Source organism: Montipora foliosa, chromosome 3 (genome assembly GCF_036669935.1).
Source record: "Montipora foliosa isolate CH-2021 chromosome 3, ASM3666993v2, whole genome shotgun sequence".
Taxonomy (NCBI): domain Eukaryota; kingdom Metazoa; phylum Cnidaria; class Anthozoa; order Scleractinia; family Acroporidae; genus Montipora; species Montipora foliosa.
This window is the reverse complement of record NC_090871.1, coordinates 25873126-25887530: the sequence shown is the minus strand read 5'-3', so window position 1 is coordinate 25887530 and position 14405 is coordinate 25873126. Positions and strand designations below refer to the sequence as shown.

The window sequence follows — 14405 nt, the reverse complement described above, 5'->3', positions numbered from 1 at the left end:
ATGTGTCAATGATATATAATTCATAAGCAAAGATTTACAAATGTCAATTAGATTTTCATGACTGTAGAAACGCGCGAAAGGAGACAATCAGAGCGCCATTCAACTTGCAGAAGTGCCACATCTTGTTCACGGTCTCGCTTTGGTTTTATGGCTGTGAGTATCAGTGCAAAAAGGAAAAAGGCCAGGATCAACTTTTAAGCTAAGTTGCATTAGAAGCACGTATTTTACAACAAGTGTCAAGGGATGACTTTTTCTGAGTCGCGCTGGCTATTTTTCGTATCCTTCACGATATTCATCACAAGAATCCCTAAATATAAAGCAGGTAGATCATTCTGAACCGTTCTGCACTTTAACGTTTTGAGTATTCTAGCTTAGTGCTCAAAAAGGGGTTTGAGTAAGGTTGAATATGAAGTAAGTATTTACACCAAACTATTTAGCAAGGCAAATATGCATTGGGTTTCTTTCCCGGGTAAGTTTGTTTTGTGATAAGAGATCAAAACCACTCTTTTCGGTAGATCTTCTAGATATTCTTATTTGCTTGGTTTTATCTCTTTTATAAACGGCAAAAATAAATTTGGGCAGAAAATGGGAACAGTTTTAGTTTTGCCTTCCTTAAAATAATACTCGAAATATTTTTCTGTTAATTAAAACACTGAACACTTCCTTATGTGTTAATTGTAAGGAACATTTTTATCAAGACGAAAGTTAAGAGTACTATGGTCCAAACGTCAAGAAACGAAAAGAAATCGATGCATTAACTTTGTATGTCTTTTTCTCGGATATCGTTCTACTGTCATTGAAAATGTTTCAGTGATTTATTTCGGTTTTCGGTAGAATTTCCTCATAAAAAAATAAACAGATTTTAAGATACTAACCAAGACCAACTTAACTGAGATTGCACTTCAATTTCACTGAATGTAAACAACCAAACCATGAGCCATTGCGTGTCATGACGCCAGGATTATTTCCACCAGCTAGATACCCTTTTTATCCCAAGGACTAAAGAAATTCATGCTTGTATATTTTCTTCTATACAATAAAGTCGTGGATTCGGTGGAAATGAAAAAAAAAAAAAAACAAAAAAAAAAACAAAAAAAAAAAAAACCAGGTTTAAGCCCTCAGGCTTCATACCACAAGCAATTTAAGTCATTGCTTTCAAAATAATGTTGAAAACGAAATCATATGTGGTTAATTAGCAAGGCTTTGACAATTTATTTTGGTTAGCTTTGACTTTTATCTTCAGGAGGTGGTAGACAAAGTGGTTATCTTGTAATTAGCTATCAAACGGCTAATTCTTTTCCCGTGCTCTAGTTAGCATCAGGGGAACCCAACCAACAGTTTTCGTTAGAATAAGCCGTCAGGATAGAGTGTTTCCCATAAATTTCTAAATTTTCGCGTAGCAATCCTTTGACTGCATACTACTCTAAAAAGTAAAAAATATTGAGGCTGTAATGAAAAGATTAACCAATGGGAAGAATTTACCTTACGTCGCTCATCACTCAATAAAATACTTCGTAGACCACGGCGTCAAATCACTTTCCTTTCTTTTCGTATATTCTATACAGTGGAGTAACGCACCGTTTGTAACGTTCAGCTATTTAGTATAGTAATTTCTGTTTAGATATGAGACAGATGCGTACCACATATGTCTGTGAGAACGATATCATGAAACTGAGCTGTGAGAAATCCAAAGTTCTTGAAATTCATGCGGCCGACTATGGATGGAGAGAGAAGTCAATTTGTAGCAAGGGTCAACAATCAGACACGTGCAAATTGGTGGACAAGACAGACACCGTGAAAGCGCGGTGCGATAAGAAACCAAGATGTAGCATCACAGCATTGAACTCCATATTTGGTGATCCATGTCCTGCTTTGAATTACCTGAACGTCATGTATGTCTGCGGTAAGAATATACATATAAGATGCGTGCTTTTCCGCAGAAGGCTGCCCCAGTTATACAAATAAGAGACCAAAGTAACCTGCCCTTTCAAAGTTTCTTACGTTCAATACCTCTATAAATGTCTTCTGTCTGAGCATGATGCATCCATTCATCCATACTTCCAAACGGTTTATAAATTGACGGCGTCCAAGGCCTAACCAACCAATTTAGCAAATAAATGAAACTGTATTCAAAACCATTTTGGGACACATGATGATTTCTAGACCAACTTGTATTCTCCTCTTTGCTTTTTTTCCATATTATTAAGCATACTTTTCAATTCTTCCAGTGAATCAAGAGCAGACACTAAGTGCACCAGATACAACGGCCACGGAAACAGTATCAGTGAAAATTGCTACTACTACTAGAACTAATGCCACCACGAATACTACTGCTACCAATAAGAGCACTATCACAACTCAAAGTACGTGGATGAATCTCTCTACAAATGCAAACATTACCCAGCCACTATCAACTTGGGAACCTACCCACAACACTCAAATGCATTCAGGACAAAAAGATCTCAGGACACAGAGGCAGACGGAGAGGTCCATTCCAGTGTTTGACCCATCTAAAACTGTCATGTTGTCTGGTTCAACCAACACACCAATGACGTTTTCCGGTTCTGGCTTTCTTCCTTGGGTTTTCGTCTTAAGTTCGATTCCCGTCTGGTTGTAAAGTCATTCTTGTTCATAGTCTTCTAATCAGTAAATTGTACGATGTATGTTTCTCTCGTTCAATTCCTGCAAATGCTGGATTGTCTCGTTTAATAACGCAAATTCTCACTTGATAATGCAAGAACCCCTAGTCTGACCTCTGATTTAATAATTCCTTATAAAAACTCTTAATTATACAAGTAAAGCAGGCTTCGCGGAAAGCGTTCTGCTAGGTGATAAATGCTACAGAATGCTAGAGAATGCTGCAAGAAAGCAGAGACTCCGCTAGCTCAATCCGTCTGGTGAGGATTTTCAAGCTAAGGAAACTTGAAACTCTAGTAATGTGTTAATCAGTTTTTGTATTCTACGTGGAAAAAGACTCGAAAACCGAATACCTTTCTCGGTCTAAAGGGGGGTGGCTCTTAACTACAGAAAGACAATGGTTGCTAAGGAAGCTTTTTGGTCGAGAGCCCTACAAAAAAGTTGCATGGACGGTTCTTTGAAGTAACTTTTTCAACGAAATCTGTCATCACATCAATCAGAAGCTAAAAGGCGCATGCCCACCTAGTCTCAGTCCTCTGCCATGCGTCTCAGGAAGCGAAGGGAAGAGGCAATTTTTTCACCGGATGGGAACTGTCCCATCATTTTTCGTAAAATGTAACATGGAGCTTCTATTTGGCCAAAAAATGGAACTGATATTTTTTTGAAAGCGTATCAAAGGAGGGCCTTATTAAGTCATTTTTTTGGAGAAATATACTTTTTTAAAATCCATGCTACAGATTTTGTGTTAGAATGTTCTCACACTATTGAGTTAAAAATTTGTGTTATGGCAGTTTCTGTTTTGGTCACGTGATTTACTAAATATGGATGTGAGTCGAAAAGACAAAGAAATGTTAAATAGAACACACTTGGCAGAGAAAGGATAACTGTAGAGTTAAAGGGACTCGAGAAATGACTATTTGAAGAGGTCCATTGCAATGTTTTGGTAGTTAAGAAATTCATTTAATGAAATTGTAATATAAGCATTAAAGACGACGTTTTAATAACTTAAGACCACTTAACTACTAAATCTCTGTGGAAAGGATATAAAAGTAAGAAGTTTAAGTGTAATCGTGTTCTTTCTCAATATATCGAGAGTTCTCTTTTATTTTATAGACGTCGACGATTAAAGTTTACGCAGGTTTAAGGTCTTGAGGATGCGTAAGTAAATTACCGAGAAACTGTAGTGAAGTCATCACGAATGGTGGGACGGAAGTTGTGATGTGTATGTATGACAATCCTCATTTTTACGGTCGTTGGTTTGGGCATCGTTTATCAGGCTTAATAAGTAAGCATTACATTTAAAAATCAAACCGAACAAGTCCCATAAGACCAAACAGCGTTATGCAGAGCGAAAATACAACTTGCTACGTCTTTGGTCTAAGACAACGGGAAACCGCTTCGCCTGGGCTCAAGAAAGAAAAATTTTCCAGTGTAAAGCTCCTTGACAATGGGGTCATTTATACTGGAGAAAATAAGACGCGTCTTAAATATGACGCAAACTGCTCGTATAAATAGTACATAACAAGCGTTTGCGTCTTATTTTAGACGCGACTTACATAAGACGAGTCTTATCTTGGAACAGAATTTTCGGCTGTTCTTATTTTGTCCGCGTCTTAAATAAGACATGAACTTCCTAGTATAAATGGTTTCGCGCCCTAAATAAATTTCGTTGACGAGTCACCCAGGCTAACAAAATGGCTTCCGAGGCAGGCTCAAAAACACCAACAAAACAGAGAAACGCTCGGACTTTGGTGGAGGAGAATGAGTTCCTCTTCCTTTGCCGGGAACTGGCAATCGCGGAACAACTTTTAACAGCGTGACAAGGGCCGGCATATGTAATTTATTTTGTTTTAATTAAATTCAACTATTACAAAGGTTTTCAACTGGCAACTTTGCGGATGAAAAGTACAAAGGTGGTAACTGTGAATTAACAGTTATTCTTCGAGGGCGTTCTAGATTAAAATTGAAAAGAGGCGAACGTATAAATGGTACAGTTCGCGTACTATACAAGACGCGTCTTAGCTAAGACGCGTCTTATTTTCTCACGTATAAATGGCCCTAACATGTTATGGGCATAATGGCAAATTACATGGCTGTGTCTATTAAGTGACGTTTCAACATTGCCGCTCTTCATTTCTCGTACATTTTCTCCCGATTGATTCAGGGTCACATGCTTTTATCCATATGTGTCCTTGATTGCACAGTCTTCGTAAAAGCTAACTTTATCTATAGTCATCAGCATTCCAGTTAACACGCAAGCGCATCGTTTACAAGTGACTTTCAGGGACCGTTATGTTAACGCTTACTTCTAGACTTGGACAATCACTTTTCAACTCATTCTTGTTCAGTAACGTTTTCTTATGCCTTTGTGAAGACATACACGTCAACGTCTGTAAATGCGACAAGTTTGAAATTGGAAACTCGCATTCGGCTGATTTGAGACCAAAAAGTCGTACATATAGTGGGAGGAAGTACTCAGACTCTCATGACAATAATCGCGCTGTCTTCAAGACAGAGGACAGCGACTTTTAACTCGTTCATTTTGGTAAAAAGGTACGATTTTTAATTTCTCATTTTTAAGAAACATTAAAAACTAACTGAAGATTAGTCTTATTTTGTTTTTATTCAAGCTATTATTCACTAGTTTAATCAACTGATAACAGAAACGTCTCACTTCGTCAAGTTGACTTAACATATGCTGTGACATTGTAGGTAAATCATTAATATTTACCGAAGTCTACCAATTTTTCTTGAACACGAAGGGTATGTCATAATCCGACGGCGTGGTAGATATTAAAACAATTCTAATTTGTATTAATTGGAAATTACTGCTATTTATACAACTCTTTCAAAAGGAAAATGTCCTTACAGGAAAAAGAGGGAAGGATTGGGTGCTATTTTTCGTTAAACGTATGATTTTGCCGTTGATATTATTCAAATTCTTTTGAAACTTCATCGGTGGTGTTTATTCCCTTTGAGCTTTAACAACGAGCCGCTTGAGAGGCGTATCGTGTTTTTTTTCCCCAGAGGGACCAACCACTGGTAAATCACTTATAAATAATACAACTAAAAGAAAATGGCCGCGATTATGAGTTCTGTGGAGCTCCGGATGTGATTTCGTGCTGAGATGATAATACATCATCTATCAACATTCATCTTTGTCCATAATCAATATTCGTTACTTTTAATCGTTAGCCGAATTTTCACCGATTTTCAACACTTGCACTTGAAGTTTTGGATCCCCCGGTTTGGAAAGCATGGTATAAGGCAACAACAACCACTTTATATCAAAATGATTACAATGAGGAAATAATAAAATTTTCTTTTCTCTTCTCAGGTAGCTTTGCCTCTGAGGATCATATAAAATTAATAAGCAAAGAGTGCTTGCAAATGCCAATTAGTTTTAATGCTGACAAAAAGAGAGCGCTGTCGAACACGCAGCAGTGTCACAGAACTACTTCCTTGTATTCAGTGGCAGTAAACGGATTCAAGGCCATTTTGTAATAACTATACTTTAATCCTCTTTCATAGAGAGCATTGCTGTGGAAACTTGAAGTTGTAGAGCGGTAACAAGTGGCTAGAGATGACTTTCTCTGAGTGGCTTTTGCTATTTTTCATATCCGTCATTCCAACATTCACCGGAATTGGTGCATATAAAGTAGGTAGGTTTGTCCGAGCCCTTCTTCAACTGAACTCACAACTTCCGAAGTTTCTTCTCTTAACGAAATTAATGACAAAGAATTAATTTTCGTTCTATAGGGTTTTCCTATCGAGCAAGTTTGCTTTTCAATATATTTAAGACATTCTCTTTGCCGGTCTCACATATATCTTAGTTTTTATCTCTTTGGTAAGTGGCAAAAACAAATTTGAACGAACCACAGGAAATTGGGACAATTTTCAGCGTTTAGTCCACATTCTAAGAATACAGGGTGTAATTTGACATTTTTGATCGGTAATTGCTTTTCTTTACAACTCAAAACATTTTTTCTTTTTTTCTAAGCTATAACAAATTGATCATTCATCAATTCCAAGGAAAAGTTAAATAATGATAACGAAAAAACGTCCTTAACTCCACATGCAAATGTATTCTTACAGCTTATGTGACAGCGTCATTGGAGATTCTCCCTGTCTCATTTTTCTTCCTATCTGTGACAATGGTAATCATTGGATGAGACCGTTACCTAACCCACGATTAATTGGTCTGAAATGGAAAAAGACATCCAAAGATAAAAGTGTCTTGAAAGTTGAGAGCTGTCCATAATTTTCAGTGAGACCTTAGCCTAACGAAATGAAACATATAAAAAGCTTGTGCCGATGTCGATGTAATGGACGTTTTGACGCTTATCTTCAGGAGCCGATCGTCAATACCATGCCAGAAAAAGTTTAGTAAATAGCAAACAGATCCAACAGAATTGTTAAAATTACTTTGGTAGCATGAAAAATTGAGCACATGGCATGCAATTAAAGGAATTCGCTCAGTATAGTATCAGTTTCACAGTGAAAAGATAACAAAGAAGGACATGGTTCATCACAAAGTGACAAATTAACGTGAATTCACTTGCACTTGCACCAAATAGGAAATTGATAATCAATGAACAAGTTACAAGAATGGATGGGGAGCATTTCATGACTACGCAAAGCGTTACTTTTAGTTCTGAGTCGGTGGGACTCTGCGGGTGATACAAACAATCTCAGTCTTTTCCTAATTATAACCGGTTTCCTCCGTCGTTCTAGTTAAATTAAAGTTAACTTATTTCCTTTTCAGATATAAGAATGATGCGTACCAGGTATGTTTGTGAAAATGATGTCATCAAACTAAGATGCGACAAATTCAAAGTCCTTAAAATTCACGGCGCCGACTATGGCAGAGGAGAGGACTCAGTTTGCAGGAAAGATCAACGATCAAACTACACATGCACATTGGTGGACAAGACACACACAGTGAAATCGCGGTGCGATAATAAACGGAAATGCACCATCGAAGCGTTGAGTTCCATATTTGGTGATCCCTGCCCGGGGTTTAATAAATATTTGAACATCATGTATGTCTGCGGTAAGAATAATGCATGATTTGTGTTTTGCTAACCTTGGACTGGAACTGAAAAAGTTTAGTCTTGTGGTTTAAGAGACACTGACGGTATAAAGGTTTATTTCTAGAGGCTCTAACCTTTTGCACTATGGCACTCTCCTGTTCAAGCATATTTAGTGAATCGTTTCTGCTAAGCTTACGTTATTGTTGATACAGTTATTGAAAAGACCATAAATATTCTTGTTGTTCATTCTTTTAGTGAAACGGAGGCACACTGTAACTCCAGTCACCACCACTGCCACTAAAACACCAATATCGACAGGTGATAAAAATGCTACCATGGAAGTTACAACCACAATCACCAAACCAGCTGCAACTTCCACGCTCTCAATTACCGATGCCTCTGAGGATGTCCTAACCACCAATCAGAGTAACTTGAAAAATATTTCTACAGCTGCAATTGCAAACACCACAGGAAAACTTGCAACTTCCGAACCAACTGCGGCAATCGCAGACACTGATGGTATCCTAACCACACAAAGTATCTGGATTAGCATTACTTCAATGGCACAAATAAACCAGCAACCAGCAACTAGGAGGGCCATTTCTATTACTGCAGCCATCCGCAGTACTTCAATTAAAATTTCTACTACCCCTAAGAATCTCGACAGACTTACAGAAACTAACGAATCATTTGCTGTTCACAGTTATGGGACTAGTGGCCCTCCTACAACTGCGTACACCACCCAGCCACGTGCAACTACTGAACCAACCAAAACCAAACAAGCGGAACCAAAACAAAAGGAAGATTTCGACTCAGAAAGAACTATCCCAATATGTGATTCATCTAATGCAGTAATCTTGGAATCTTTTTCTGGTTCAGCCAGCCAACCAACATTTTTTCCTGATTGTGGATTTTGCACTTGGGCTTGCTTTTTAAACTTAGTCGCCATATGGTGGCCATAAACTGTCAGAAGCGTGCCGTTGGTTACAACTAAATGAATGAGTCATAACGAAATTACAATTCGAAGAGTCTTTTTCTGGGTCATTGAACTGTAACTTTGTTAAGTTATTTTCGATTCCAAACCGGAGTAGTTGCAAACTACTACTTATTGTACACATGGCTACCCTATGATATGAACTTTAACTTGTCTTAAATGATGAATGAGTTGTGGCTTGTCTTTTGTGATCATAATTTGAGAATTTCCGTCATTTGTAATGTAAAGAATATTAAGGCCTTTTTGTCTCTCCATTTTGGAAACAAGCTGATTATAATAACAATTGAGATAATAATGAATCAAGGGATTGCGACGCAAGATGAGCTGGAGGTCGTCCAAGGCCGTGGGAACTAGGAGTGGCCTGATGCCCCTGTTCTTCCAGCGAAAGCTGTGTTGAAAAACAAATAATAACAACAACAATAATAATGATAATAATGATAATAATAATAATAATAATAATAATAATAATAATAATAATAATAATAATAATAATAATAATAATAACGATAAATTTCTTGCGCTCTAGAAAAACATTACTCAGGGTACCAAACATCGGAATATAAAGCCATTTCCGGATATAGCCGTTCACTAGAGAATAGGGATTTGGGTCTAGATAGGACATAGCCGCTGTACAGCAGAGGCAAAAGCCGCTTCGCGCCTCGCTAAATATCCACCACTAGCCACCGACACTGAGGTGAATATTTGTTCTAGTATATACTAAAACAGTGAGATAATATAGCACAAAAAGATGATTTTAAGCTATCTATTCCTGCAACGATTACAGTGCTTTCGGGCGCAAATCCCCGCGAATTGCTAAAAGATGAATAGCCAATCAGAGCGCACCTTCAACGCTATCCACTGCTCTAGTATAATAAATAATGCCATCATTAACAACCAGGAACATTCATCATGGCTTACAAGATACAAAATAAAAGAATCTTGCTATATTAAAAACCTAACTAAAATATACGATCGCCGTGTATACGTAAACTACATCAAAAAATACGCAATGCGTATATATGGTAAGCCACTAAGGTAGAAGAGGAGGTGCTGGAAACAAGTGTTTTTGAGCTATGCTTAATTAAAATCCCAAAATTTGAGAGCGATACTGGATGTGCAGAGAAAGACGTTCACCACAATTCTTAAAATGCATATGGTCCGTCTGAGATATAGTCTTTGGAAAGAGGATGAAAAACTGTCTCATAATCCTCTCTTAGATTTTATTTCATTTACTTGTTTCTTGCTTATGTTGTTTCAAAATCACTAACTGACCTTTTAAGCAATAGCAAAACCATCTTGAATTTCGCATTTGGTACAATCAATGGGCTTGTTGGCCTGGATAGACCACAATGCATCAGGACTCAAGATGTCGTAGCTATTGTAAAAAGGTCAATTTCACTGACAACTATATAAGTCAGAAACACATTGTTTTCCTGCATTTGATCCAAACACAGATTCGTTACCTTGATTAAAGTCTACACAAACTGTATGAGTAGCATCAACTAATTCATTAAAATTGATAGAACCTTGATGCTTTTCCACATCAATCCCTTGGCTAATATCTGCACTAACTGTTTTTGCTAGATCAAACACTCTAGGCCCAGGGATCTCCTCGACATCGTTTGACATTCTCACAAGAACAGTGCGTGAATGTTGTGGCCCACAATCTATACTGCTGTATGAAGCATTTTAATGTTGGTAAATAGAATACACTGAGGTATTAAAATACGTCATGCATCCCAATTCTGGTTCCATACTGTTCATTTGTCACACCCATTTTCAAGTTCTCCCAATGCACAATACTAAATACAGTATTGGAGTACAAAATTATCAATAAACTGCAATTCTAGCTTCACAGGAAACAAAATGGCTCTCGACATAATTTTGAGTGTAATTAAAATTAAAAAAAAAACACTTTGAAGTACTAAACTATTATTTGATACACTGTTTTGCAATGGCAAGTTCACAGCAAAGAAAATGACCTTTGAGATACTTTTTTACTGTAATTCAATTTAGGTTTCCTTGGTTCCCTTTACCATCTCTTTAGCTTAATACACGCTAAATAGATCGATTCACCGAACAATAGTTCACGCCGGTTGCCGTCGGTATGCAGTGCCACAGATTACCTACAATGCAGTAAACACCGTAAGAACTTTATACTTCAAAATTGTACTAAGTACTTCAATGATGCAAAGCGATTAAAACCAGTTATTTATGTTACCACATCAGTGGCTCCCGGTGCCCATATCTCACGTTCAAAGCATGTTAGTCTCACAAATTTTCAAGCGCTCTGCGCACATGTGAATCTAGTTTGTTTACGATACAGCATGCATCGCGACTTTCTTAACCCATTGACTACTGGGGGTTCCCCATTGACAACTAAAATAGTCTGGCGTTATACAGAGTAAAATCGTTCATTTGTCTGGCGTTAGACAGAGTAAAATACTCTGGTGTTAGATAGAGTAAAATACTAAGTATGGCCGGTTTAGGGGTGAATAAAAAAATCGAAACGACGTTGCAAATGTTTACAACTTTATCAGCGGCTTTATCAGTCGCTAGGTTAAGCTGTCATGACAGCAATAGCATCATTCAATTCATTATAAAAAATCTCTATTCACTATTCAAATTTGACAAGACTACGAAAAGTTTAAAGATTTTACTCGAAACTTTGTTAATTTCGTTAATTTTAAGTTTTGGCCCCTGTTCCCCAACACGTGTGATGTCTTTTTATTGCAAGGGTCATATCTAAGGATATCTCTTCATTTCTCCATCTCCAACAAATTTGCAAGGAAGATTGAACTTTATCTACTCTTTATCTACATTTATCTACTCTCTTGTCACAATCTTTGCTTGTTTCTCGTTATTTAGTTTTGATTACAAACCCCGTATACTTGGGCTGCCACTTCACTAGGACTCCTGTATCGACCAGCATACACCTTAAACGAACATTAAAGCAATAATGGTAACCATCTTACTAAATTCCAATTCAATAGTAGTAGGCAGGACCTCCATGAGAAACCACTTTCGAGTGAGTGGAGCTAATTTTCTAATACTAATCTTGAAAAAACGAAGATTATCTTATTGGTACCCATCAGAGGACCACAGAGGCTGACGATCTAGTTATAGAAATCAGTAAAACGCGTTTAGAAAGGGTTAACAGGTTCAAATATGTTTAAAAATAGAGTAGTGGTAGTCAGGAGCCGACATAGTAAGATAATGGTTTGACACTGACTAGGTTTTTGATGTTTCGTGCAAGACGTTTCGGGTGGTGCTTAAACCTTCATCAGTTGCAATATGATGGTAGCACGCGTGATTCAAATAACAGCACGTCAAGAGCGCGCTGATGAAAATCCGCGAGTAGTTTCTTGAAAACGTAGCGCGACACTTATGCGCATGCCAGAGACTTGTAGACATCTAGGATGGCGATGTGGTCATTTCCAGACTGCGGATCCTTTATCGGGTACCAGGCTTCCAAGAAAAGTCGCTCGTGGTAGTTAGCCTCATGTCCAACAACTCTGACACTCCCAATATCCATTTCGTGGACATGGCAGGCGACCTTGGAGTCATGGTCAAACATAGCAACAGCCCTTTTGTGTTCTGTAATGCGAGTTTTCAGTGATCGTTCGGTTTGACCGTAGTATACAAAACTGCAATTGGTGTAACTGATTTTGTACACTGTGCCAGATTGGGACCGGTCAACCTTTTCTCGGGCTTTCGGTCGAGGGAACAAACTTTTTACAGTTCTCAATGGTTTGAAGGCGACTTTGATTTGATGCTGCCTTAAGATCCAACTAATCCTTTCTGAAATGCCCCGCACATAGGGAACACCACGAAACCATTGGACGGTAGATCGGTAGGGAGTTTCGACAGCCATCTTTCGCAGCTATTGATGAAGGATGAGGGATAATTGTTGTCTCGCAGTACAGCCTTGACTCGCTTCCTTTCTTCGCGTTTCCCCTTCTGTGTTGTTGGTATGTTTTGTGCCCTACGTAGCAAGGTACTGACTACAGATCTCTTATGGCACATGGGGTGGTGAGAGTTGAAATCGAGATAGCGATCTGTGTGGGTTGGCTTTCTGTAGACATTCACCTCAAGCTGCGTACCCCTCCTTGTGGTGATGGTGTCCAGAAAAGGTAGTCCCTGTCCCTGGTGTCCTCAAGTTCTAGAGTGAACTGTATGTGGAGGTTAATTGAATTGAGATGTTGGTGAAACTCATCCACTTGTTGCTTTCTGAGACACGTGTGACTGTCGTCCACATAACGGAACCACCCCTTAGGGGGGTGTGGAGCTGTGGCGATCGCAGTTTCCTCAATCTGTTCCATTACGAGGTCGGCTATAACGGGACTGATTGGGGAACCCATCGCACATCCAAAGATATATTTTTAATGGATGTTGTTGTGTTTGAAGAAGTTGTGATTGAGAACAAAATCTAACAGCCTCATGATGTTGCTGATGGCCATATTTGTGCGTTCCGCTAGATCCTGATCCTTTTGGAGCCTCTCGTTGACGATGGTTAGAGCTAGATCCACGGGAATGGAAGTGAATAACGATTTAATGTCAAAAGAGACCATGACTTCGTCACTGGCGACAGTATGTTGCTGGATCTTTTGAGCAAATTCTGAGCTGTTTTTGACAGAGAAGCGATTTCTCTGAAAAGGGGACAGAATGGAAACAAGATGTTTGGATACAGCGTACGTGGGGCTACCTATGCTGCTTGTGATAGGTCTGAGTGGTCTTTCAGGTTTATGAATTTTCGGGAGACCGTATAACGACGCTGGCGTTGAATTGCTGCAGTGTAATTTTTTGTACAGTTGCGGTCCAATTTGTGATCCGCTGTCATCCTTTTCTTCTTTGATGTTAAGCAAAAGTTTTAGTTCTTTTTCGACGTTTGATGTTGGATTTGATCTTTTGTCTGTGATTTTCAAATAAGTGTTTGTATCGTTCAACAAAACAGATACTTTTTCTTGGTATTCATCCTTATCCATTACTACGACGGATCTTCCTTTATCGGCAGGAACGATTGTTACCTCCTCATCTTTTCTCAGGTTATTCAATGCCCTTTCTTCTTCTCTCGTTACGTTAACCGCTGCGGGCAATTTGCATGTTTTCAAGGAGTTAGCGACTGAGACACGTATCGTGTCTTTGGCTGATTGACTCAGATTGTAAATACCCGTTTCAATTGGAGTCAAAACCCGTTTGGATATGTTAACAACCCATTTCTCCTGGTCGCCAACTGGCGAAGAACATCGCAATTCGCTATAAAGCTTCCCAACCTTGAAATTTTGAACCACATGCTCGAAACAGAATCGGGAATTGTTCTGGAGAAGAAATAGGGCTGATTTTGAATCGTGAAGCGAACAAATTAAGCCAAGACGCAAGGCTTTCCTTTACGAGTGCTCCTGATTATTTAAATTTCCTTGGCAAAAATTATTTTGATTCCCTTTTTCGAGACTTTTGTCATAGGCTGCGATACGGGAATTCCCGCTTGCTGCAGTAAGCCCAACAACCAAAGAAAAGATTTGTGTAAAGAAATTGTCATTAAAAGTGGCAAGGCTCAACACAGCAGGTTTCGTGTGATACGGTTTTGTCTACAAAATGGCTCCAAATCTTGTTATGATATCATCTCACTCTGCCCCATTGTTTCTTTGACTTGGCAAACTTTAACGTCTGAAAATTAAACCACTGAAAAGCATTAAATTTGAAGCTTTTTTCAATTTGTATATTGTCATATTGCCCTAAGC

General features: G+C 38.5%; 4 protein-coding genes across 4 annotated transcripts; 2 read left to right on the top strand and 2 right to left on the bottom strand.

The window, feature by feature from the left end:
• The first annotated feature begins 91 nt into the window (after nucleotides 1–91).
• Nucleotides 92–3989, top strand: LOC137997170 (rhamnose-binding lectin-like). Its single transcript, XM_068843005.1, has 3 exons — nucleotides 92–322; nucleotides 1622–1903; nucleotides 2229–3989. Exons 1-3 carry the CDS (start codon nucleotides 244–246, stop codon nucleotides 2615–2617), a joined length of 750 nt encoding a protein of 249 aa, XP_068699106.1. The 5' UTR covers nucleotides 92–243; the 3' UTR covers nucleotides 2618–3989.
• Nucleotides 3990–5982: 1993 nt separating this feature from the next.
• Nucleotides 5983–10132, top strand: LOC137997160 (uncharacterized). Its single transcript, XM_068842982.1, has 3 exons — nucleotides 5983–6299; nucleotides 7403–7690; nucleotides 7926–10132. Exons 1-3 carry the CDS (start codon nucleotides 6221–6223, stop codon nucleotides 8630–8632), a joined length of 1074 nt encoding a protein of 357 aa, XP_068699083.1. The 5' UTR covers nucleotides 5983–6220; the 3' UTR covers nucleotides 8633–10132.
• A 1917-nt stretch (nucleotides 10133–12049) lies between these two features.
• Nucleotides 12050–13025, bottom strand: LOC137995473 (uncharacterized). Its single transcript, XM_068841018.1, has 2 exons — nucleotides 12768–13025; nucleotides 12050–12547 (listed from the first exon to the last, which is right to left on the bottom strand). Exons 1-2 carry the CDS (start codon nucleotides 13023–13025, stop codon nucleotides 12050–12052), a joined length of 756 nt encoding a protein of 251 aa, XP_068697119.1.
• Nucleotides 13026–13046: 21 nt separating this feature from the next.
• LOC137995472 (uncharacterized) lies at nucleotides 13047–13649 on the bottom strand. The gene has a single exon (XM_068841016.1). The coding sequence runs from the start codon at nucleotides 13647–13649 to the stop codon at nucleotides 13047–13049; it is 603 nt and encodes a 200-aa protein (XP_068697117.1).
• Nucleotides 13650–14405: the final 756 nt, after the last annotated feature.